General features: G+C 47.5%; 1 protein-coding gene across 2 annotated transcripts in view; it reads left to right on the top strand.

Annotated features, from left to right (window-relative positions):
• LOC147108572 (solute carrier family 12 member 5-like) overlaps positions 1-27,263 on the top strand; it is a 1,151,655-nt gene that overhangs the window by 1,003,709 nt on the left and 120,683 nt on the right. For both annotated transcript variants that reach the window (XM_086005249.1, XM_086005250.1), the window contains exon 9: positions 18,119-18,286. In XM_086005249.1, the coding sequence (XP_085861375.1) occupies positions 18,119-18,286 (168 nt within the window). The remainder of the gene's footprint in view (positions 1-18,118; positions 18,287-27,263) is intronic.

Genomic DNA, 27,263 nt, shown 5'->3' with positions numbered 1-27,263 from the left:
GTACTCGGTAATTTGGTCCACCCCGAGCGCCGCCGCCTTTAGTTGCATTTCTGCCGTTCCTTTCGCTGCGGCTTCGTGTGATGCGGCTATAAGGACAGCCCTGTCAAGTGTAAGGTCGTTCTCTTCTAGTAGGCGCTTTTGCGTCCCTTCCTTGGACAATCCGCCTACGAACTTGTCTCGCAGTGCCTCTGTCAGATTCCCTCCGAACTGGCAGTATTTCGCTAGCCTACGCAGTTTGACCAAGTATTCTGCGTTGTTTTCGTCTTTCCGTTGCGTTCTTGCATAGAATTTGAATCGTTCAGCCAACATCAACGGTGTGGGGTTCAAGTGGTCCTTCAGAACAACCACAATCTCTTCGAAAGACTGATCCGCCGGTTTAGCTGGTGCTAGTAAATCCTTCGAGCCCGTATGTCTTTGCGCCCATCGAGTTTAACAATGTTATCGCCTTGTCGTCTTCCTCTATTTTGTTGGCTTCACAATAGATCTCGATGCGTTCCACGTACGTGGCCCAGTCTTCTATCTCAGAATTAAAATCATTAATATTCCCTCGCTTAGGCATCTTTCTTCCCTTGGGAGCAGCACCAGTATTTCTTTAAGTATTCTTATTTATTTGTTTATTTCTAAGATGGCGGTTTTCCCGCGAATATGGCGGTTTCCCGCTCTTCCTTTCTCTCCCCGCCCACTTCAATGGCGGTATGTCAATCAAGATGGCGGTTTTCCCGCGAAAATGGCGGTTTCCCGCTCTTCCTTTCTCGTCCCGCCCACTTCAATGGCGGTTTCCCGCTTCTGGCGTCTTCTCCGCCTAATGGCGGCTTCCCGCGTTTCTTCCCGGTGGAAGGGGTACGCTTCCCCCCACAGCGGACAGGTTCAGCCGCTGGCTGGCTACCGCACAGCTCCCCTTACTCGGCTATGTCTTTTCCTCCCGCCCGCACGGTTCTACCGGCGCTGGGTACACCCCGTTAACGGAGGACAGTTCCGCCGCTGGACTGGCTCTCGCGCAGTCTCTCCGTACCCGGCTCTGTCGCTCTCTCACCCGCACGTTCGGTGTTACCGGCCCTGGGTACCCCGTTGGTGGAGAACAGCTCAGCCGCTGGACTGGCTCTCGCGCAGTCTCTCACCCCGTTTTCGGCTGTGTCTCTCACCCACTCCCGCACGTTCGGTTTTGCCGGCTCTGAGTACCCCGTTGGTGGAGAACAGCTCAGCCGCTGGACTGGCTCCTCGCAGTCTCTCTCTCCGCACCCGGCTCTCACCCGCACGGTTCCCGTTCGCCTCCCCAGCCCTCTCGCAGACCGGTGTTTCCCTCCCCGGCTGCGGCTGGGTTTCTCTTCCCGCGCCTACTCGCAGGCTCAGCGCTGCGGTCGCTGCCTGGATTTTTCCCGCCGATCGCGGTCCGGCTGTCACCCGACGCCGTTGGACCCGACTTTTGGCCGGCACAGCGCCCCCTCGACCGAGGTCGAGTGCTCTGCCCTTATCCTCCGGATACTTCTACACCTTCCCCTACTCACAGTCTCTTCGGCCGCCTTGTTTCTTGCTGGTCGGCACACTCCGCACCGTGGCAGAAGGGTAGTCAGTGCCTGTTGCTGATACAGCTTTTGTTGTTAGTCTTCCTGCTTTCTGTTGTTGCAGCCTCGTGTTTTCTTTTGGTAGCACGACGAGGGCGGTTGTCTCTCTTCGACGCTCTTCGTTGCTTTTGGTAATCTTGCCGCAGGGTACGATCGGACTCGTCGCCACTGTAAAGTCTGTGGGTTGTGCAGTTAATAAATACACAGACTTCAGAAGTAACAAACAAACAGGTCTTTACTATTCGAAGGTCCGGGCGAATCTGCCCCAGCAATCCTGCCACAACACTTATATACTGGTGTGGTCACTATCGGTATTACAGTATACAGAAGCCAAACAAATAGTGCCACACCTAAAGTAGTTCTCTTAAAGGTGAACGGTTACATTCAATAGTTCCCTTAAAGGTAGACGGGTACATACACTACAGGAGTCCTGCCATATCGCACTTCTAGTGGGACAATGCCTAGCAAGGCATTTCAGAGCTTCGAAGTAGGTCTGGTACTGTGGGGGTAATTTTAACCTATCCCACCCAGCGGGAAGTCAAGGGAGAGTAGAATCGACCAGCATGTAAAACGGATGTCTGATCCGAACCTGTCTGTTTTCCACCCCGCGGGTTAGGTTAAAATTATACCCACAATGCGTTATTTGCTTTCAAAGAAACACTAGCGTTTATATAGTGCCTTTCACATCCTCAGGATGTCCCGAAGGACTTCACCGTGAATTTTTCTGAAGTGCAATCACTATTGTTGTGCCGGCAACTGCAGCAGCCAATTTGCACACAGCAAGATCCTACAAACAACAAATGAGATGCATGAGCCCTTAAGTTGATTTGATGGCATTGATTTAGGGGTGATTATTTGGCCATGACACTGGGTAAAAAAACCCTGCGAGGAAAAACTTTCATTCCATGCATGGTAAATGAAGCATATATGTGACAGACCTGTACAGAGACTGCAGACACTAAACCACTCGATTGGGCAAATAAATTGTCATTGCAAGCCTCCACAGTAAGTGGTACAGAGTCAGTAACTTACATTAACTCATCATTTTAGTAAGTAATATTACCGCTACGCATGCCTGAACTGTGCCCTCGACATTCATTCATCTTGACTAAGCCTTTTCCTTCAGCGCAGTCAAAAGAACTGCACCAAAAGCTGTGCAATGTGCCAAATAAGGGTTTGCTACTCCAATAAAGAGGTGTCTTGAACTTTAAAGGCAAATTTTGTGAATCAAATCCTCACACACTCAAGCGAATGAATCTTCACTGTGTGAGGCTTTGATTCACACACAGATGCTTAAAAGTTCAAATCACCCTCTCCCTTTGGGCAGCATAGCCATATTTGGTATATTGCACAGCGTGATGTGCTTTTTCTAACTCGGTGCTTTTAGTAGGTCAAACTACGGATTTTGAGGATACTCAATTGGTATTCTTGTTTGCCTGTGCAAGCTTGATATTATCAGAATGGGTGTAGCACCATTTATGGGCTAGGGTTTGAGGATGATTCGATGGAGGATACTTCAGGAAGGGAGTTTTAATATCATCAGAGACTTCACACTATGCCAATCAACTACTCCAGGGCACAGTGCTTCCAGATAAGACACAGGTACCTGAAGCCAACCAAGGTGCATTGTCTAATGATGCTCAGTCTAAGCAAACAAGCGCCCACTGGATTGTGCCACTTGCTGCAAGATGATCAGCAGGTAAAGTCAATAAGTACAACATACGAAAATGACGGGCAGGAAAAGACCAGTTCGTTCATCAAGCCTGGAGCATCATGACTAGACACTTCCTACCTCCCCCCTCCATCTTCTTCCCACCTTCCCTCACCACCCACCCCCCCATGTAATATCCAGGGAGAGGAAAAAAAAAACAGGGAAAAAAAGGGTCGAAAAGGGGAAGAAGAAAAAATGGGGGAAATTTTTCTCCAACCCCCTCATGCGATCAAAACCAGAAAAGCACCATCAGTGCAAGTAAAGATAACAGCTGCTTCCCGTGTGTGTGAGTGCTTCAAAACACTGCAACCTTTCAGCCTTAGTGTTGAACAACTAACCAACTATACTAGGGTCACGGTGCAAGCAGTATCATTTTAGGAACATAGCAACAGGAGTAAGTCATTCAGCCCCTCAAGCCCGTTCACCATTCAGTTGGATCATGGCTAATCTGTCTCTTAACTCCATTTGCCCGCATTAGTTCCATATCCCTTAATACTCTGGCCTAACAAAAATCTATCAATCTCAGTTTTGAAAATTTCAGTTGACTCGAGCCTTGCTTAAAATTCTGAAAAATAACACCAATTCGGAACTGAAAATAAAATCAGGCACGCTCCGAGGCCTTGTATACTTGCCCACATCAGATGGGGAGAGGGGTAATTTAGCAGATGTGGAAGGGATAATAAGGTTATCTTGCACCATTATCTGTTTGCTTTTCTACAGATTAAAGTACCTGTACATTGATTAGAATGGGTCACTGTGCTGTTATTTAGGTCAGGAAGAACATCACTCGTGTGTGAGCCAATGCAATCTGACTGATTATTGCGGCTGGCTCAATTTGTAACAAAATAACATAAATAAAGACGGTTCCACAGCTGCAGCAGAAATATCCAGAGCCAGCTCCTGCCTGACAGGACTTGTTCTACCTGCAGGAAGAGGATGTTATATTAGATAAGGAATGAAATTTCATCTGCAACTAATGCTACTCCACACACCACTGATTCTATTGAATATAAAGATAGACTCATATCCTAGGCATAATGCTACAAGTGGGTTGGTGCAGAGAATATGCACTCATCAGTTTAACCCATTCACAAGCACAAACCTATAGGTTCAAACAAACGGCGGCCCGAATGTGTAAACGTAGATTTCTTGTTAGACTGCTAGATTTGTATAATATACTTGTATCAGATTAAATGTGAAGTTTCACACGTAAAGGCACTGACTGACATTGGAGGGAATTTTAACTCCAAAAATGGGTGGGTTGGGTGGGAGGTTAAAATGTTAAAGATCTGAATCTCGACCGCAACTCGCCTCCAACCCACCCACTTCCGGTTTTAACGGAGGCAGGAAGGCACTTTAAATATGATAATAAGGCTGGAAGCCTCAGATTTAACCAGCTGTGCAGGTCTAACTGTGGCCGGCCGGGGTTTCAGGCCAAGGGAATCCCGGCAGCTGCAGCGAGGTGATGCCAGCCTCAGGGAGCACTCTTTGTGGGCCAGGAGGAGCAGGAGTGCTTCCCCCTGGCCCCGAAAGCTCCCCACCCCCATACAAACCTCAACCTCCCCCGGGATTGTACCCCTCGGGGTCAGGGATTGAACCCCCACTGGGGTCGGGGATTGGAACCCCCCCCACCGTTAAAACACCATGCACTATTGCCCCCTCGCTCCCAGCGTGTCAGAACATTAACATTCACCCCCCCCCCCCCCCCCCACTGGGCTAGCATGATGACTTTTGCCTATGGCCTATGTTTGTTGCCTCTCCTTGGAGATTACATGGCTCCACGGGATGGAATGGTGGGGCCAGTGATGTAGGAGATGATGTGCAGAAGTTTTTTTTTATTCACTTATGGGATCTGGGCGTTGCTGACAAGGCCAGCAATTATTGCCCATCCCTAGTTGCCCTCGAGAAGGTGGTGGTGGGCCACCTTCTTGAACCGCTGCAGTCCGTGTGGTGAAGGTACTCCCACAGTGCTGTTAGGTAGGGAGTTCCAGGATTTTGACCCAGCGACAATGAAGGATCGGTGATATATTTCTAAGTCAGGATGGTGTGTGACTTGGAGGGGAACTTGGGGGCGGTGGTGTTCCCATGCACCTGCTGCCCTTGTCCTTCTAGGTGGAAGAGGTCGCCGGTTTAGGAGGTGCTGCCAAAGAAGCCTTGGCAAGTTGCTGCAGTGCATCTTGTAGATGGTACACACTGCAGCCACAGTACGCCGGTGGTGGAGGGAATGAATGTTTAAGGTGGTGGATGGGGTGCCAATCAAGTGGGCTGCTTTGTCCTGGATGGTGTCGAGCTTCTTGAGTGTTGTTGCAGCTGCACTCATCCAGGCAAGTGGAGAGTATTACATCACACTCCTGACTTGTGCCTTGTAGATGGTGGAAAGGCTTTGGGGAGTCAGGAGGTGAGAGACACCATGCCAGAGTAGCACAGGCTCAATGGATGGGCTACTCTTCACCTGTTCTTTTTTGTATGCATGCTTGTATATCTGGTTTGGAATGCAGTCCCAATTGATGGGATGGAAGTTTGTTTTCTCTGCTGTTTACAAGTGGCCCATGTGAAATCAGTGTGGGCAAACTTAAAACACGTTTCTAGTGGGCTCTGCTCCATGATAAAAATAGTTCACAATTTTGCAATTTCATTCAGGAAGGCCATAAGAATGGTTGGCATTGAATATGGGAAAATGTACACTGGTGCAGTAGAGGGTGTTTTTTTGATGTTGGAGTTAAAACACATATAGCTGGAAGTTAAGCTTCTTAAGTATTACCATCTGGACATTTAGCACGTTTGTATGAAATTCTTTTACAGGTGCTAATTTGTTGAAAATAACTAAGGTTAATGCCTCCATTAATATAGTGAACAGTGGAATTCCATAAGAGTGTGTTTAATTTCATGATAGTTATTGGAATAGAGTAAGGGGATCTATTCTAAACATTTGCTTCATGATTGTACCACAGATGGGCTGCTCGATAGAGAGTTGTTCACCTTGATGAGCAAAAAAAGTGACTGAAAGTTTAAGTGAATAATAAAAGCCTCAGACTTAGGTGACATTCTCAAAACAAAATACACAAAGTCCTGATGCAACTCCACAGGGATTATTTTTAGTAATAAATCATCCCCAGATAACTGTGTAATTTATCAATTTTTTTATTATTGTGACAAAAAACATCTGAATCTGAACAAAAAGCTTGGCAAAGGTATGTGGGACTATCTTGGCTCTTTACTTCTCCAATCTGTATTTGACTCAGTTGTTCTGATTGGGGATGATCAATCAAGTCTTGCTTTGGTCTGATCAAAGCAGGCTCATGGGCTTGAAACTAGATCCAAACCATTGAAAAGGCTGGGTCAAAGTCAATAGCAAAGATGAGAATTCAGTTTCATTGCAAGTAAATATCCTTGGACTGCCAAAGAGCAAGAATCAATAATATAATATACTCTAATACAATACAATACAATATAATATAAAATATAATATATTTACTCTCACCTCTGAGTCAGAAGGTTGTGGGCTCAAGTCCCACTCCAGAGACATGAGCACAAAATCTAGGCTGACACTGCAGTGCAGTACTGAGGGAGGGCTGTACTGTCAGAGGTGCCGTCTTTTGGATGAGATGTTAAATCGAGGCCTTGTCTGCCCTCTCAGGGAGATGTAAATTATATCACAACACTATTTGAAGAAGAGCTGGGGAGTTCTCCCAGGGAGTCCTGACCAATATTTATCTCTCAACCAACATCTCAAAACAGATGATCTGGACATTTATCCCATTGCTATTTGAGGAGCCTTGCAAATTGGCTTCCGTGTTTTCTACATTACAACAGTGACTACAATTCAAAAGTACTTCATTAGCTGTAAAGCGTTTTTAGGACATTCAGGTCATGGAAGACGCTTTTCTTTTCTTTTACTGGGAAATACAAATGCAAACTCGCACTGAGTCAAATGCAAATCTCTTCCCTCACCTCTCCCCTCCCAGACTGATCAAACCCAGCAGGATAAATGAACTGTACCACCAGATGGCAAGGGAAACAAGCAGATAATCCTTTAGACGACCGGGAATCAGACACACTCCCAACTGTAACCTTCCCTTCCTTTTGCTGCAGTTATTCCTGGCACACGAACAAGTTGGTCACTTGATACCTTGCTGCTTTTGATATAAGGGACAGGTGAAGGTGAACTTGAACATATGAGAAATGGGCAAAATTCTGGGTATTTTCAAACAAGCATAACATTTCGGTAGAAGGGTTTCGACCCGAAACGTTGACTCTATTTCTCTCTCCACGGATGTTGCCTGGCCTGCTGAGTTTTTCCAGCATTTTCTGTTATAACATTTCTTAATTCAGGTTAGGAATTCAGTTTTTCATCCCCGCTCAGTACCAGAAGTAGAAGGTGGCTGTTTCACTGTAGTCTGCGTTTAAATTTCTTGAAAAGTTGATGTTGAAAGTGTATTAAATCCTAACCCAACCAAAACCGAAGCTCTTGAAATTGCTAAGGAGAAGGTCGGATGATTTTTTCTTTTTTCTTTTCGACTCACTGCACTCAATCCTAGTTATGAGCTCAAAAATTGACTTCATCATCACACATTCGCGCGCAGTGCCAAACAAAATGCTTAAGAAACACACTGCAGCTTCTTGCGATGCCCCTACCGTGGTGTCATCTGTTGATCGGAGCAGATACTCAACCATCTGGATAGTCAGACTATGAAATCCCTGAAAATGCCATGCCCTTGCCAACAGTCAGGTATGATTGATGAAGGTTGTCTTCCATCTATTGTGTAAACTACCAGTTCTGTGGAATTTTAATCACAAAATTATTGCATTTGCGGCATATTGATTGGCTTGTCACCCAATGCACAGTTACCATTGCCAACAGGGAAAAATGTTGAGAAAGAAAAAAAAGCAAGACTGATTGTAAATCCCTTGAAATGAAAAGAGCCGTTTTTATTTATTATAGTGTACTAAGAAACAGGAAATATTTCTGAAGTAAAATTGGTGCATCTCATTGAGGATAAGCAAGACTTGACAAGTCCTAGTGGGAATTAATCCCATTTATCCCTTCATCCCCATTAACTAAAGCCTATCAGTAATAATTATAAACAGCAGGAAGGTAACCTCAAAGTAATGGAATCAATCTGAAAGCCTGGTACACTATTGTCCATAAAGGAAAGTATCAGACATTGATACTTCTCATTGAAACAGTATCACACTGCAGTGACAACCATTCATTCATGAATATCACTCTACCCCTAATTACCATGTCAACAAAGTCTTCTCTAAAAGGAGTATTCCAGGGTAAAGAGAGACTTGTATTTGCATAGCACCTTTCATGGCCTCAGAACATCCCAAAGTGTTTACAGACAATTAAGTACTTTTCAAGTGTAGTCACTGTTGTAATGTAGGGAAATGCAACAGCCAATTTGTACACAGCAAGTTCCCACATACAACAATGAGATAAATGATTTGTTTTAGTGATGTTGGTGGAGGAATAAATATTGGCCAGGATACCAGAAGGACTTATACAAAAAGAAAATACTGCAGATGCTGGAAATCTGAAATAAAAATAGAAAATGCTGGAGAAACTCAGCAGGTCAGGCAGCATCTGTGAAGAGAGAAACAGAGTTAACGTTTCAGGTCGATGACGAAAGGTCTTCGACCTGAAACATTAACTCTGTTTCTCGCTTCACAGATGCTGCCTGACCTGCTGAGTTTCTCCAGCATTTTCTGTTTTTATACCAGAAGGACTTCCCTGCTCTTTATCAAATAGTGCCATGGGATTTTTTACGTCGACCTGAAAGGGCAGACCGATGGTTTAACATTTCATCTGAAAGATGTCACCCCCGACAGTGCTGCACTCCCTCAGTACTGCACTGAAGCAAAAGCTTAGGTTATGAGCTCAAATTGCTGGATTGGGGCTTGAACCCACAACCATTCGACTCAGCAAGAGTGTTACCACTGAGCCAAGGCTGACACGTTAGTTTTGTAATCCATCCTCTTTTGAACAAATGTAAACTTATGTTAAACTGGATCATTATTTTATACTTTTCTGTATATTGCGGTTGACAAAAATATACAAAACAATAGGGGGGAGAAATTGGGCTCCGTAGCACTCTTTGTTTAGGTGCCACATGGCCTCCTAATGTGCGAAAATGGGATCCGGGATGCGCATGCACACTTCCGACAGGAAGTATGTCGGATGCCATCTTGGTAAAGGAGTTTGCACATGCGCGCACCTTGCAACCACCGGCAACATGCAAAGTAGGCAGGTTATGATGTCAATCAGTGCAACGCTGATTTGATGCCAGCACTGCCATTTTCGAACACCATGCTCCAACCTATGCCCTGTCTTAACCTTGCACAGCTGAACACAACAATGGCCCAGAAATTCGTGTCGGGGGCTTCCCGCGGGTGCAAGCCCCCGACCTACACTTACCTAACGCGCCGGCAGTTGAGGCCTGGGCCTGCATGGATTTCCTGTCTGTGGCCCGGTCCAGCTCCCGGTGCGCTGTGCTTGCGTGATCCAGCGGCGTAGTTAGTGCGATGCGTCGGCTGGGATCACGTGAGCACTGGGCAACCAATCGGAGGAGGGAAAGTCCATTCATGAGTTTGACAGAAAGAACTGTCAAACTCATGAAAACTCTGGGTGCCCAAAACAGTACTTAACCTTAAAATAAATTTGAAAAAAAATCACACTATTTAAATCAACTATAAATAACATTAAATAACTATTTCAAACAATAATTTAAATTTTTGAAAAAAATAATTTTATAAAAAATTGGGGCTAAAAATACACTTACCTTACTGTAAAGTATTTAAAAATAATAAACCTGTGGAAAAAATGTTCTAATTTTAATTAATTGACCACTTACCTTTTAAAATGAAGTCCTTACGCCTGGTTTTTAGATGTGCAAAAGGTAGAGGCCTTCACGCACGGGCAAAACTGTTAAAAAAAAAAAGGAAGTTCAACGCGCACGCGCAGACTCCTGCGCGCACGCGTTCGACCTCTGAACCCCTTGGTTCAGAGGATCGGAAATGCCGGTTTCCCGCGCATGCGTAGTGCATGCAAGAAACCGGCACTTCCATCGGGTCCACGCGTGAATACTCCGTCCGTACTCACGCGTTGGGACCCGAATTTCTGGGCCATTAAACGGCATGAAGGACCCTTCACAGAGCGCTATTTAAAGGGATCATCCCCGGCGTCCTGGCCAATATTTATCCCTCAATCAACATAACAAAAACAGTTTATCTGGTCATTATCACATTGTTGTTTGTGGGACATTGCTGTGCGCAAATTGGCTGCTGCGTTTCCCACATTACAACAGTGACTACACTCCAAAAGTACTTCATTGGCTGTAAAGCACTTTGAGTGGTCTGGTGGTGAAAGGTGCTATAGAAATGTAAGTCTTTTACTTACAGGTTAGTTGCTGGATTATTTCTTCTGGCTGCTGGTGCAATTGTATGCATTTTTGGAGCTTTCCTATACTTGGCTAATGTTTGAATAGTCTACAGGGAGTGGTCTGGCTAGCGCTGAAGTACTTTTTTGGTCATTTAAAAGCCTATGCTAAAACAAGTTGCTTCCAGACATGGGTGGCCTGGTAGGGCTTCCTCAAGAAATTGAGCATGACTGGGAGAATGAAGAGAGGCCGCACAGAGCAGGACAAGCTGCTGGAAGAGGGAGGAGGAGGAGGGGGATAGGATCTCTCCGCAGGAGGCCATATCCACCAAGCGTCTTCAGGGAGTAATTCTCGTACCTTAACTTCAACAAGGATCAATGCTTGAGACATCTTTGCTTCACAAAAGAGGCCGTGACTAAAACCTGTCACCTGCTGCAGCCACAACTGCAATCTCAAAGTAGGGCAAGGACAGCATTGCCTGTGGCTGTCAAGGTGACCTTGGCTCTTAACTTTTATGTGCCTGGCTCCTTCCAGACTGCTGCTGATGATATAAGTAACATTTTGCAGTTTCCAGTACACTGCCGCATAAGGGAGGTCAGTGAGACTCTCTATACACAGAGAGATAGCTTCATCTTATTCCCTCTTACCAGAGACAAGCAGACAGAGCGAGCACAAGGGTTTGCTCAGATTGCAGGCTTCCCCATGGTGCAGGCTGTCATTGACTGCACGCACATTGCCTTGCATGCACCTCATGTGAACTCAGCCATTTTCCTTAACTGAAAGGGATTCCACTCCCTCAATGTGCAGCTGGTGTGCGACCACAGGCAGCGCATCCTGCCGGTCAATGCCCGTTATCCAGGCAGTAGTCACGATTCGTTCATTCTGCAGCAGTCCTCTGTGCCAGCTGTATTTGACCCACCACGGCAAGTCAAAGGCTGGTACTGGGCAACAAGGGTGATCCACTCATGACATGGCTCATGACTCCGGTCCAGAACCCACACGTGCACAGCAGGCCTACAATGAAAGCCATCCAGCCACAGGGAACATTATAGAGCACACCATCGGCATCTTCAAGCAATGCTTCCACTGCCTGGAGTGCTCTGGAGGAGCCCTGCAGTACTCAGCTGAGTGGGTATCGAGATTTGGGGTAGTATGCTGCATGCTGCACAACCTTGCCATTATGCGAGAACAGCTATTACCACTACCTATCAGGTGAGGAGCAAGAGCATGAGGAAGAGGAGGAGCAGAAAGTGGAGGAGTAGAAAGTGCAACAGGAAGTGGAGGAACACGAAGAGGAAGGGAGGCTACAACATAGACAGACGCTTTCTACCCGGGCTGTACGTGATCAAATAATTCATGAACAATATCAGTAACCTCAACCACACCTCCCCATTCACCAACAGTCCACACTCCTTACCTTTCCTCTATCACTGACCTCATCGTCCTCTTTCCGACAACACCAAAATAAAAAACAGCAGAAAATGCACATTTGAATCCAATTTTATAAATTCAATCATAACATAATGCATACAAAAATAAACTAATCACCCTTGTGCATTCCCTCAGTACCTGTCTTCAATGTGCTTTTGCCTGTCCTAGTGCTATGAAGTGCTTCCCCAGTGGCTACAGCATGCGTGATGGAAGGCTGCTGACCTTCAATTGAGGAGACTGCAGATGGCCTTGGAGGGTGACCTCGAGCAGCTCTGGGCCTAGAAGACCCAGCTTAAGACTGCACCATCTCGGTCTGTGCTGTAGCAGTCTTGGCTGGCTGATAGGCAACAGCAAGGGAACTGGCAGAGTGGGTGTGTACACCATCATCCTTCTTCTGTAGCCTAGTCCAACTAAGTCCTCAGCTGAGTCCTCTGCAGCAAAACTAGTGTGTGACCTCGCCCTCCGGGGAGCTGGCACCTGTGCTATCCTTTCCTCCATTCTAGCACCTGCACACTTGTGCCCGGTGTCCCACCAAGTGCAGATACCTCCTCTATCCTAGCCTCTAAAATACATGCAGTGTCAGTATCTGAGCTGGTAACTGCAACTGTAAGATAGAGTGACGGTGTCTCTTCATCCTCACTGTCATCTTTCTCTTTCTCCACTGACTGGGCAGGTTCCAGTTTTTTTCAGTTTTCATCTGAAATGAAAAAGTGACCAGGGTTGAGTTGTGGTGAGAGAAGAGGAGAAAGTAAGAAGTGCGTGCTTACACCATCTGCAGCTTCTAAGTCAGAAGTGATGGAGGGATGAGAGAGAAGTGTGATGAAAGGAGGGGGTTAGGTATGCAGATAGCCTCATCATCGATCGCTTCAGCCCCACCAGTGACCACGGCCTCAGCGATGTCCCTTCCCATGATGGCTAGCACTGTTTCCTCCATGGGGGTTAAAACATGCAGGCGCACTTGTCCTCCTCCAGTTCTTTGCTGCTGCCTGCCATAATGCACCACCTTCTCCTACAAGAAAGGGGGAAGTGTGTCAATGAGTGTCCTGCAATATGCTTGTGTGATATTGCTGTCATGGTTGAATAGCTGCTAGTGTGTTCAAGTTGTAGGTGCAAGGCTTGCAACAATGCTAAGTGTGTGAAGGTGAGGTAAAGCATATGAACGTTAGGGTTGAGTGCTGATTGATAGAGATTGTTGGTAGGTGGGTGATGGGGTGTAGTGAATTGAGCAGTGGATGAAGCTAGTGGTGCAGTTGGTAGTATATGCTATTTGAAGATTGAACTCAATGACCTTGACAACTCGTGTCAGATCGTTAATTTTCTTCCTTCACTGCATCCATGTTCTTAGAGCAGCACTCTTGGCACTGACCTCTGCAGTTACTTCTTCCCACTGCCTCCTGAGCATCTGTCTGGAGGGCCACCTGCCCCCCTGCCGATACAGGACATCTCTCCTTTCTTCCATCTTTCACCAAGAGCTCTAGTGAAGTGTCTGAAAACCTTGGTGCTCGCTCTCTTGCATCTTCAGCTATTGCTCAAAATATCACAGCACAGATTCAGTTTTCAAAGGACTTCCACCACTTCTTGCAGCCACAATGTACCTCCCCTTTAAGAGGTGCAGGCTGCCTTTAAGTAGTGCTAACCACTCATGATATCAGGCCCCTATACTGATGCTTGCAGCCAGTGAACAGTGCAGTTACCCGGGCTGCAGGCAGCAATCATGTAAAGCAGCAGGCAGCACCAATTTCCTGTGCTGCCTACAATGCAATGAATGGGCGCGGGTCAATTGCGCACCGTGATCCCCACTTCCGCTTTCGGGGGATAGCCAATTTCTCCCCCATTGAGTCAGGAGCAGGGTCAAGATTGGATCATCTGGTCAGCGCTGCTGAACACCCGCAATGCCAACACAAGTCAATGGAAATGAGGAGCTGGAAATAGCACAAAAACAGATGGGCTGAGGTTAGCGAGACCAGGAGTCAGCCCTTCAGTTTTGGACAGCACTAGCCCGATCTAGACATTCATACGGGCTCAGATTTGGGTTTGGCTGGCTGCTAATTAGGTGGGTTGTGGCCTAACCAGTTCCACTCGTGGCTACATTCCTAGCTGCAGGTTTGGTGCCAAATAGAGGGAGATTAAACTAGTCGGAGTGGGCTAAATGATTGGGACAAACTGGATAAATTAGATAATAATTGATTAGGAGCATAGGTCAGTGAAGCTGGGACCTAAATTAAGCGGTCATCAGTAACCACAACCATAATCACTATTTAAAATTGATATTGTGGTGGCTTTAAGGCACAAATTGACATTACTTGCCACTTAGATTCAACAGTCTCCTGTTGGTACAATTTTAAATGTCACGTTTCCTCTGTCCTAGACTTTCACTGGAAAAAAAACAAATTTATCAAGGTCATGAGATATGTTTTAACAGATGTTCTTTTTACTGGCAAACAACCAGAATTCTGGATGTAACATATTTAATCATCTTTATTGCATTCATTTGTCAGTGGGATTAAATCCTCAACAGCGTGAGGATGTTAACTAAGGATACAGTGCATAGTTGAGTGTGCTGATTTGCATAAGTTTATATTGATCAAGGGCTGGCATGTGAGTGCAAGAGGTGAGGGTGAAGTATTTGTAAGTGTCGTCAGACCAAAGTGCTGAGTGAATGATTCTTGTTGGCCTTCTCCTGAAGCCCTCCCCATCACAGATACTCGTGTCCAGCCAATTTGGTTCACTCCATGTGACATTAAGAAGGTGATGAATGCACTGGATACAACAAAGTTTATGGGCCCTGGCAACATTCATCTATGGTGCTAAAGACCTATGCACCAGAACTATCTGCCCGCCCCCTTCCCTCCAGCTAGGTTATTCCAGTGCAACTATGACCCTGGCATATACCTGACAATTTGGAACATTCCTCAAATATGTCCTAAAAGCAAGATAAATTTAACCCAGCCAGCTTCTTCCCAATCAACAGTAAATTGATGGAAGAAATCATCAACAGTGTCATCCAGCAGTACTTACTCTTTGACAATATGCTCCCTTCCCTGATGCTCACTTCGGGTTCCACGAGAACTACTCAGCTCCAGAACTCATCGTAGACATGGACAGAAGAGCTAGAGAAGAGAGGGTACCTTCCCTCTACATCAAGGCAGCATCGACTAAGTATTGCATCAAGGTGCCCTAACAAAACTGAGGTCAGTGGTAGTCAAGGAGCAAGGCTGGAGTCATATCTGCCGCAAAGTTGATTTGTGATTGTTGGAGGCCAATCATCTTCGCTCCAGGACATCACTGCAGGGGTTATCAAGGAAGTATCCTTGGACCAACTATCTTCAGCTGTTTCATTAATGACCTTTAATTTATGATAATGTAAAGAGTGGGACTGTTTGCTGATGATGCTACAGTGTTCAGCGCCATTCACAATTCCTCTGATAATGAAGCAGCTCATACCAGTCTGTAGCAGCTCATAATAGTCTGTAGCAGCCCATGCCAGTCTGTAGCCTCTCATGCCAGCCTGTAGCAGCCTATGCCAGCTGACAGCAGGACTGGAACAACATCCGGGCTTGGAGTAATAAGTAGTAGGTATCATTCACGCCACATAAGTGCCAGGCAATGACCATCACCAATAAGAAATGAGTCACTTTCCCCGACTTTCAATGGCACCACCATCGCTGAGTCTGCCACCATCAACATCCTGGGCCACCATTGACCGGAAGCTTAACTGCACCAGTCCCATCAACAACAGAGCAGGGCAGATTCTGGGCACTCCTTGACAAATGGTTCACCACCTTAATGCTCCAAAACCTAACCACCATCTACAAGGCTCAAGTCAGGAGTGTGATGGAATACTCACCACTCACCTGGATCAGTGCAGCTGTAACAACACTCAAGAAGCTCAACACCATCCAGAGTAGTTTGCTTGATCAGCAGCCACACCACTGGACTCAAAACTGACCACCACCAGCACCAATGTGGCTGCAGTCTATACTATCTGCAGGACGCACTGTACTACTTCCCAGTCCCATGTTCTTTGCCACCAAGAAGAACAAAAGCAGCAGGATTGTGTCAAAACCATCATCTTCAAATTACTCCCCAAGTCACTCACCATATGAAATGGTCATATTCCTTTGTTGTGATTAGATAAAGATCTTGGAATTTCCCATGTCACACCATCATGGGCATACCATCAGCGCAAAGACTGCAACAGTTGAAGGATAAGGTTCACTACCACCGTCTCAACTTAAGATGGGCAATAAATGCAGCTTTGTCAGCATCGCCACATTCTGAGAACAATTACATAAAAAAATTATAAAGGCTATTAGCACTTGGGTAAAAGTCTGGTTTTAAATTTTTGTGTGATTTTCATCTTTCTTTCTCGCACTGCATTGCATATATATTGGCCCGGAATTTGCGGTCAGCGGCAAAGCAACAGCACTCGCCACTGACCTCGAAGAAAGCTGCCCACAAAGATCTAGCGATCACTATGGTGTCGATTTTAGCTCTCCCAACCTTTGTTTGAATCTGGTGCCAAATCAAGCGAATCTCCAATAGCCAGCAAGTGATGTCATCAAGCAGACTGAGCAGCCAATCACAATGAAGAATTCTCACAGAGAGCAAACCAAGAAGTAAAATGCACAAATTCAAATTAACTTTTTATAAATTTTACAGAGTGAAATAGAGATTAGAACATACATATAGGATTATGGTAGAAGCTAAAATATCATAAACAAACTTTAAAAAAATTATTTTAAAAACCATGTAATTCTTAATCATATTAATGGAAAATTTTGATATTTCACAAATATAAAATTAGATTTTCGGGGCCAGAATGGTTGTTCAGCAGTCAATATGCCAGTTACACCTCTTTCAACAAGGCTTAACCTTTTCGGGGGTGGTGGGAGTGGGGTGGTTCAACAGCGATATTCCAGTGGGATGGGGACGTTTTCATCCTTCAGTGTGATTTGAATTGATTGCCCACTCTAGGGAATTCCACAGCGCAACCAATTGCGGAGCAGGGAATGATTGACCGCAACTTCTGGATTTCCGCGTTTATCTACACATGCACTGAATCCTGGAGTTGCTTTCAGTTTCAGAAGGGTAATGACAGCGAACACTGACAGTTTTGCCGTCATTACCAGTGCAAAATCCAGGCCAATGTTCTCTCTTGGGTTGGGGGAGGTAAGGTCAGAGACATTATGGGACCCTGAAGAAAGTGCTTTCAATAGTATATTCCTGTCCATAGCTATATGACATATCTCGCAAACAAGTTGCTGACAGTGGTTCTAAATACTGGAGATTTTAAATAGTGCTGTTCTTAACAGAAAATGGTAATTTAGCCTGCTTCTGCTTGGTTTTATTTTAAATGTTAAAATGTGTTGAGGCAAAAGCAATCAGCAATGTGATCATGGATCACATCCTTGCACAGTTGTCTATTGACAAGTCTCTATCCGCTCTGTTAGGTAAAAATCCTCTTTTAGTAATGTTAGCTCCTCCCCTCACCAAGTACTGCAGCCTTCAATGATCACAGTACCACAGTGGTTTCAGCAGATCTATTTAAAACGTTTTGCTGAAATTATTTTTTATTAGCCAAATTACAAGACTGTTTTTGGTCTCCTGAATAGAGGACACATTTTTTAAATCGCAGTCTCGGCTGCCATTCTCACTTCTAGATGTAGTAGCTGCAGTTGAGCCCAAGGTTGTCCTCTCAACTATGTACCCCTCCTAGCATTACTCAAATGCTACTTTCAATGGGTAAGCCAAGGAGAGATATTAGTGATGTCCATGCAGATGCACGTGGGCTAGATCATTAGGCAGTGCAGACCAGAGCTGTGAGGGTCTATCAGAGGGGTGAACGGGGGTGGGGGGACGGTTGGATGGGGAAATAAAAAATGAATGCCTACCAACTTTACCCAATGCCACTACCAATACAAAGATAACAGGTTTGATAATGACTTCATGACTAAAAAAATGATGATTCTGTCAGAGGTGCTGTATCTGAGAATGATCTAGCTAACTTTACCTGTTTTATCTCTTCGTACCAGAAAACCTGTGGGCGAATTACCTGACTAAAGGTGTGATTGTGGAGCAACGTAAGTTGCCATCTGTGACCACCTCAGCCAGAACAGTCGACTTGGACCAACCTTACGTGTTCACTGACGTGACGTCCTACTTCACCCTGCTCGTTGGCATCTACTTCCCTTCGGTGACAGGTAGGAAATATTTCTATGTGGGAAACATGTAAGGTGGGAACCCATTTGTATTGTTTTTATATGTGGGGGCTTATACAGCTGAGAATGAGTGTTGTATTCCCTGGAATTTAGAAGATTAAGGGGTGATTTGATCGAAGTTTTCACGATATTAAGGGGAATTGATAGGATAGAGAGAAACTATTTCCGCTGGTTGGGGAATCTAGGACTAGGGGGCCTAGCCTAAAAATTAGAGTTAGGCCTTTCAGGAGTGAAGTTAGGAAACACTTCTATACACAAAGGGTGGGAGAAGTTTGGACCTCTCTTCCACAAACAGCAATTGATGCTGGGTCAATTGTTAATTTCAAATCTGAGACAGATAGATTTCTGTTAACCATATAGGGCAAAGACAGGGATATGGAGTTATGTCACAGATCAGCCATGATCTCATTGAATAGCGGAACAGGCTCCTATGGGTACAGGGGGTAATTTATCTTCCCCCTTCACATTCTTTGATACTTTCAAACACTTACATTGAAAGGTATTCTTTTTCACTAAACTATTCATCAAATTTGGTAGTTCAGCAAAATGTTTTGTTGCCTGCTTCAAACAATACTATTCTGTCCTTGTGCTCCCCCTGCTTTACCACACAGTAAAATAATAAATATCTTTACACATTATGTACCATGTTCAGAGCAGGGTGATCAGAGTAACCATCTGCACTTCTTCAAAATAGGTTTTAATTCGGGTGTCTAAAGGAGCTTTTATGTTCCAGAGTACAGTCACCAGGAGACGTGGGGGTCTTTCTCCATCGGGATCACATAGTTTTAAGCCCTCCCCCACCCCCCCCCCCCCCCCCCACACACCCACCATGTGTTTGTTTCCAGGAAGCAATGAGAGGGAGATGGTTCCCCCCACATTTCAACAGATAAAATAGTTGGGTCTCCTCATTCCACGGTATAAAGGAGAGAGCAACACATGGAGGTGACTTTTTTGAGATAGAAACAGTGTACAAGCACCTTAATCTTTGCAGTTTAATTACCCAACTAATATATCGGTAGCCTGGAGGCAGAAAGATGCTGAGGTCTGGACAGTCCTGGGAACCTCCACCGCCAGTGTAAGTGCAGCACAGTGGAACCATGCCTGCCCTCACGCAAGAATGGAGGCCAAACCCATATTCCGGGGATGGGGTCGTTTGCGTAGCCAGGACAGCCCACTGAGTGCCTTGAAGGTCTCAAGCCAATCTGCCCTTATCAGGCATGGGGGGAAAAAAGTCAACTCTTTAGCTCTCACTGGAGCCACTCTGACTAGAGAAGGGAATTGATCCCATCCGAAATTGATTGCCTTACTCTGTGAAAGTTTGGGGCCTTTAGAAGGTCTCAACTATCATGATTTTGCTGAGGCTTTTGTCTTGGTAAACCAAAGATAAAGTAACAAATGAAAGGATTCAACCATTGGAATTTGTTTCCAGATATCCCAGTTTGCAATACAATGAACGTCCATTAATACTGGAAATGTTATGTTTGTTCTGTGGGCCTACATTGTGAGGCATTCATCAAATTTGGTAGTTCAGCAAAATGTTTTGTTACCTGCTTCAAACAATACTATTCTGTCCTTGTGCTCCCCCTGCTTTACCACACAGTAAAATAATAAATATCTTTACACATTATGGCCTAGAAATTCAGTTGCGTTCGCCAGCCGTTAGCGCCATAAGAGGAGTAGATTTCGAGCGCTAGGCACTTAGCGCCCGGGCGCAGGCCGATCTGCGCCTACGCCCAACTTCAGTTGACATTTAGCGCCGGCACAAAGTGTTTGCGCCCGCTCAGCTGCGCGCGCAGCTTATGACGTCATTTCGTCGTGCAACGCTGTTTGTGCGCCCCAAACCGGAACTTCAGTGGCGTCCGCCCAATGTGGGCGTGGCGCTGTTAAGAACTGTGAAGTGGAACGCAGCAGAGGCCCTGCGGGCCTCGGGGAGCGCTAATTAAAGGGCACTCAGACTGGACTATAAAGGCCAGCCCTTTTGCTGCAATGACTTTAGTGCTTTGGATTTCTGGACAGAGACCAAGGAACAGACCTTACTGATTTGGGACAACATAGGAGAGGTATTTTTGGCTTCTGGCCAGAGCTTGGAAATTTGACTCATTGTGATTTGACTGTTTGCAAGTATATTATGGGGTTCCAACCCTCAGTTCCAGCATTATGTGCGAAGGGCTCGCAGACGCTGTGTGAGAGGGGCAGCTATGCCTAGACGCAGAGGGGCCATCAGGCGTCGGCAACGCAGGCCTTACCCACTCAGGGAATACCGGCAGCAGGTGTCCTATCTCACCATGACTGCCGCGCATTGTGTTAAGAGGCTGCGCTTCAGAAGGGAGGTGGTTGCAGAGATCTGCCAGCTGCTTCACAGAGATCTGCGTGCACAGCTGATGTGCAGGACGTCTCTGTCGGTGGAAGTGAAGGTCACGGTGGCTCTGAACTTTTATGCAAGCGGCTCCTTCCAAGCCGCTGCTGGGGACATAGCGAACATCTCCCAGTTCGCCGTGCATCGCTGCATCCGGCAGGTCACCGATGCCCTTTTCGCAAGGAGACACCAATTCATCTCCTTCCCCATGACCCTAGAGAGGCAGGAGCAGCGTGCAGTCGGATTTGCCAGGATCGCCGACTTCCCCATGGTGCAGGGCGCCATTGACTGCACGCATGTGGCTATGCGGGCACCTATCGACAATGCCGAGGATTACCGCAACCGGAAGGGCTACCATTCCCTCAATGTACAGCTGGTGTGTGACCACAGGCAGCGCATCCTAGCTGTCAATGCCCGCTTTCCAGGGAGCAGCCACGATGCATTTATCCTGCGCCACACTACTGTGGCTGACATGTTCCAGGCACAGCCTCCCCCAAGGGGATGGCTTATCGGGGACAAGGGCTACCCTTTGTGTACATGGCTCATGACCCTGCTCCGCGCGCCCAGGACCCCTGCTGAGGAGGCATACAACGAAAGCCATCAAGCCACAAGGAACATCATAGAGCAAATGATTGGCGTCCTCAAGCAACGGTTCCGCTGCCTGGATCGTTCCGGCGGATCTCTACAGTATTCGCCGGATAGAGTCTCCCAGTTCGTCGCCGTTTGCTGCATGCTGCACAACCTGGCTATCCGCAGGACTCAGGCACTGCCACCTCACGTTGGACCACCATCTCAGGAGGACGAGCAGGAGGACCATGAGGAGGAGGAGGAGGAGGAGCACCAGCCCAGGAGGGAGCCACAAGGTCCAAGGGCCGTCCGCCGGCGGCTTATTGAACGACACTTCTAGGCCCCCTCTCAGGGAATGGCTTGTGGCAATGAACGCACCTGAATGCAGCCGCTCCGCAAGCCCTCAGCCGGTTAACGCAACAACCACTTGAAACATGACACATGGACAAGCTGAATAAATAAAAAGCTTTATTTAACAAACTCAGGGCCCTTCCCACATGAAACACAAAAACAGACAACACCCCCAAAAAACAGTCAAAAACATTTGGCAACAAACTCTACTTGGTGTGCTGAGAGGGCGAGTCCTTGTGCAGGCTTCTCCGGCCCCTGCCCGACCTGCTGCTCCGCCTCAGCCTGGGCCCTGTGGGTGTTGCAAGGCTGGGGGAAGGCTCCTGAGGGGCACAAAGCGTGACGGCAGATGCCCTTGGGGGTTGGCCTAGACGAGGTCCGGCCCTGGAGGGGCCGGCTGCTGACTGCTGCAGCTGTGGCTGGGCAGCATCAGTCTCTCCAGCAGCTCGTCGCAGCTTTGCTGGGGGAGTGGCAGTGGCGGCTGCAGCAATGGGGGCAAGCTGGCTGATGCCAGGCGCTCACTGGTCGCCAGAGACACTGGCACTCAGCCGGGCTGGCACTGCAGCAAGCGCAGCAATCTGGTGAAGGCCAGACCGCTGTGCTGCAGCAGCGCGGCGGGTGCCCTGGCGATGCGTCCGTGACACAGCGAGTGTGGCAGAAGTGAGTGCCCGTACTGCCCTGGTCTGTGCCCGCATCAGACCAGCCAGTGTCTGCACGGCACCACTCATGAACTCTCGACTCGCGTCCTGTGCTGCCGCGAGTTGTTCGACACCCCTGGCCTGTGAGTCCCCGAAATCGGCCACACTATGAGCCAGGGACTCAATGGCCTGAGGCAACTGTCCCACAACCCCCATGATTTGATTGGGATTACAGAAACGTGGCTGCAGGGTGGGCAAGGCTGGGAACTTAACATCCAGGGATATACAATATTTAGGAAGGATCGGCAAAAAGGTAGGGGAGGTGGGGTAGCATTGCTGGTAAAGGAGGGGATTAATGCAATGGAAAGGAAGGATATTAACTCGGATGAAACGGAATCTGTATGGGTAGAAATGAGAAATAGCAAGGGGAGGAAAACGTTAGTGGGTGTGATATATAGGCCTCCAAATAGTAATATGGAGGTGAGGGAAGGCATAAAAAGGGAAATTAGAGAAGCGTGCGATAAGAGCACAGCTGTCATCATGGGTGACTTTAATTTACATATTGATTGGACTACCCAAATTAGTAAAAATTCTGAGGAGGAGGAATTCCTGGAATGTTTTCGGGACGGTTATCTGGACCAATATGTCGAGGAGCCGACTCGAGATCAGGCCATTTTAGACTGGGTATTGTGCAATGAGAAGGGACTTATCAGCAATCTTCTTGTACGAGGCCCCTTGGGTCAGAGCGATCATAATATGATCGAGCTCTCAGTCGAGATGGAGAGTGAGGAAATTGAATCAGAGACTAAGGTCCAGAACTTAAATAAAGGGAATTACGAGGGTATGAGACGGGAATTGGGTAAGATTGATTGGGTGGTGTTTCTGGGGGGATTGACAGTGGATAGACAATGGCAAGCATTCAAAGATAGAATGGAAGAATTCCAGAACATGTTTATACCGGTTTGGCATAAAAATAAACCTAAAAAGGTGACTCAACCGTGGATAACGAGGGAAATTAGGGACAGCATAAAATCAAAAAAAAGGGCATATCAACTGGCAAAAAAAAGCACCAGACCGGAAGATTGGGGGCAGTACAGGATACAGCAAAAGAGGACAAAGGGATTAATCAGGAAGGGGAAAATAGAATACGAAAGTAAACTTGCAGCAAACATAAAGACAGACTGCAAAAGCTTTTATCGGTATATCAGGAGGAAAAGACTGGTAAAATCCCAAGTCGGTCCCTTGCAGTCCGATTCGGGAGAATATATAATGGAGAATAAGGAAATGGCAGACCAATTAAACTCATACTTTGGTTCTGTATTCACAAAGGAGGACACAAATAACCTCCCAGGAATATCGGCAAACATAGGGACTAATGAGAGGGAGGAGCTGACAGAAATTAGTATCTCTAGGGATATGGTGTTGGGTAAGTTGAGGGGACTGAAGGCCGACAAATCCCCAGGGCCTGATAAACTACATCCTAGGGTACTTAAGGAGGTGGCCCTGGAGATAGCAGATGCTCTAAGGATCATCTTCCGGAACTCCATTGACTCGGGAACAGTACCCGTGGATTGGAGGGTAGCTAATGTTACCCCAATATTTAAAAAGGGGGGTAGAGAGAAAGCAGGGAATTATAGACCAGTAAGCCTTACATCGGTTGTGGGCAAAATGCTAGAGTCCATTATTAAGGATAAAATAGCGGAGCACTTGACAAATGGGGAAAGGATCGGACAGAGTCAACATGGATTTACAAAGGGTAAATCGTGTTTGACTAATCTGCTGGAATTTTTTGAGGAGGTAACTGGTAGAATAGATGGGGGAGAGCCAGTGGATGTGGTGTACCTTGACTTCCAGAAAGCCTTCGATAAGGTTCCACACAAAAGATTATCATGCAAAATTAAGGCTCATGGGATTGGGGGCAAAGTATTAACGTGGATAGAGAACTGGCTGGCGGATAGAAAACAGAGAGTTGGAATAAACGGCTCGTTTTCGGAGTGGCAGGCAGTGACCAGCGGGGTGCCGCAAGGATCTGTCCTGGGACCCCAGCTGTTCACAATATATATAAATGATCTGGATCAGGGAATTGGATGCAATATTTCCAAATTCGCTGACGACACTAAACTAGGAGGAGGGGTGGGCTCTGATGAGGATGTCAGGAGGCTACAGTGTGATTTGGACAGGTTGGGGGAATGGGCGGATACGTGGCAGATGCACTATAATGTGGATAAATGCGAGGTTATCCACTTTGGGGGTAAAAACAGGAGGGTAGATTATTATCTAAATGGCAATAGATTGGGAGATGGGGAAGTGCAGAGGGACCTGGGTGTTCTTGTGCACCAGTCACTGAAGGAGAGCATGCAGGTGCAACAGGCGATTAAGAAGGCAAATGGTATGTTGGCCTTCATATCAAGGGGGTTCGAGTATAGGAATAGGGATACCTTACTACAGCTGTACAAGGTGCTGGTGAGACCGCATCTGGAGTATTGTGTACAGTTTTGGTCGCCCCATCTGCGGAAGGATGTTCTTGCCATGGAAAGAGTGCAACGGCGATTCACCAGGCTGATACCTGGAAAGGCGGGAATGACCTACGAAGAGAGATTAAATAGTTTGGGCTTGTACTCACTGGAGTTTAGAAGATTGAGAGGGGATCTCATCGAAACATATAAAATTATGGCAGGCCTGGACAGGCTGAATTCAGAGAGAATGTTTCCAATGGCCGGGGAGCACAGAACCAGGGGCCACAGTCTAAAAATAGCGGGCAAATCATTTAAAACAGAGATGAGGAAGAATTTCTTCACTCAAAGAGTGGTGAGCCTGTGGAATTCCCTGCCACAGAGGGCTGTGAAGGCTAATTCAATAAATATTTTCAAGAGAGAATTGGATATATTTCTGAAGGCTAAGGGGATTAAGGGTTACGGAGAAAAGGCGGGGACGGGGTACTGAACTGGTAAGATCAGCTATGATCTCAGACGAAGATCAGCCATGATCTCATTGAATGGCGGAGCAGGCTCGAAGGGCCGAATGGCCTACTCCTGTTCCTATCTCTATGTATCTATGTATCTATGTAACTCGGTGTGGCGCCGCTCCGAATCCGCGGACATTTGATCAAGGAGGCGCACCTCCTGGGCGAGGACCGTCTCCGGACTGGAGGCCGGACTCTCCCTCTGGGGAGAAGGCCGCCGAGCTGGCCGACCCTTCCCGCGTGGCTGGACGCCACTGGGCCCAGCAACTGCCCTCCCCTGCAACACTTCCCCCCTCTGGGGAGAAGGCAGCCGTGCTGCCCGACCCTTCCCGCGTGGCTGCACGCCACTGGGCCCAGCGACTGCCCTCCCCTGCAACACTTCCCCCCTCTGGGGAGAAGGCAGCCGTGCTGCCCGACCCTTCCCGCGTGGCTGGACGCCACTGGGCACAGGAGCTACACCCCCCTGCAACACTTCCCCCTGGCTCTCCTCCAGGCAAGACGTGTCCCCTCCATTGCCATCCCCTGGGCGGATGAGGGTTCCCCCGATGTGCCGCCTTCCTCTTGGTCCTCGTCGTCCTCCTCTTCCGAGGGACTGACACTCGCGGCTTCAGGGACCTCCTCCTCACCAGCTGAAAGCAGGAAGGCGCAAGAGTAGCTTTAGAGTGAGGACAGGGCGTCAGCGAGGGAGGCATGAGTGGTGGCATTATGCGCATTGGTGGGACAGTGGCAAAGGATGTAGATCTGAAGCGCAAGGGGAACGAGAGAGGTCCAAACGGTCATGTCCTTACCATTGGGGCCCAGCACAGGGTCGGCATCTCCAATAGCAACGGGGCCAATCACCCGGGCACGCATGAGTCGAGCCACGCGCTCCTCCAGGTCACTGAGCTCCTGGAACTGGACACGGCCTCCCCCGGTGACAGTCCGGCTCTTCAGATTCTGCGCCAGCTTGGCCTGCAAGAGAAAGGACGGCCTCTAAGTACAGTGTGGTGCCCTGTTGTTGTGTGCACTGCCTCCCATGGTGGAATAGCTTGGCCAGTGTGGTGCCCTGTTGTTGTGTGCACTGCCTCCCATGGTCGAATAGCTTGGCCAGTGTGTCAAGTGCAGAAAGTGCTACTGATGATCACGCCAGTGCCATAGCTGCTGGAGGAGGGCTGGCCATTAGGCCTTTGAGGTCCCTTTGCCCATAATGTGAGGTGCACATGCAAGGATGAGGAGGACACTGGAAAGGGTACTCACCCTGACCAACCGAGTGAGGTCGTTGAACTTCTTGCGGCATTGGTCACCAGTCCTGGGGACATCGCTGTTGGCTGTGACCCTCTGGGCGATTTCCCTCCAGGCTCTCCTGTACAGCCTCTTGGGAGCCTTCTTGCCACTGTCCGGGCACAAGATATCTCTTTTCTTCTCCAAACCCCTAAGCAGCACCCTTAAAGCATGCTCTGAGAAGCGCTGCGCTCGTTCACGGGCCTTCTGCATGGCTTCAGGCGCTATTTGGGTCCAGCAGCAGTGTTCAGGCCTAGCTGGAGGGCTCCACTATCCAGGGCGTGGCAGCAGACCAAGTCGACCCTTCCCCCTTTAAGAGCTGGCCGGCGTCAGGGTGTCTGCTGTCAATCAAAACATGACCGCACCTGCGCTGCGCCCGGCCTCGGCGTTATCACTCTGCACCGCCGGCTTAGCGCCTAAAGATAGGGGTGCAACGCCAGTTTCAGCGCTCGCCCAAACTCCTTGGCCAAAGCTACTGAATATCGGCGAAGTGGCCTCCACTTTCCGGCGGGCGCTAACTTTAGCGCCCGCCCGACTTTACCGCCCCAAAAGTGGCTATACTGAATTTCTAGGCCTATGTACCATGTTCAGAGCAGGGTGATCAGAGTAACCATCTGCAATTCTTCAAAATAGGTTTTAATTCGGGTGTCTAAAGGAGCTTTTATCTAACAATCCTATGAAGAAAAGCATCTTCATACTTTGAGTTGCATTCAAACTTAGATTCAATTGATATGGGGATAGTGTTCTAACACATTGATTCTAGAACAGTCCCAGCGGAATGGAAGGTAGCAAATGTAACACCGTTATTCAAGAAAGAAGGGAGAGAGG

This window comes from Somniosus microcephalus, chromosome 13 (assembly GCF_052327205.1).
Source record: "Somniosus microcephalus isolate GS21.2 chromosome 13, FLI_Smic_1.0, whole genome shotgun sequence".
NCBI classification, from domain to species: Eukaryota; Metazoa; Chordata; class Chondrichthyes; order Squaliformes; family Somniosidae; genus Somniosus; species Somniosus microcephalus.
The sequence above is the reverse complement of the archived record's forward strand: the minus strand, read 5'-3'. Positions and strand labels throughout refer to the sequence as shown.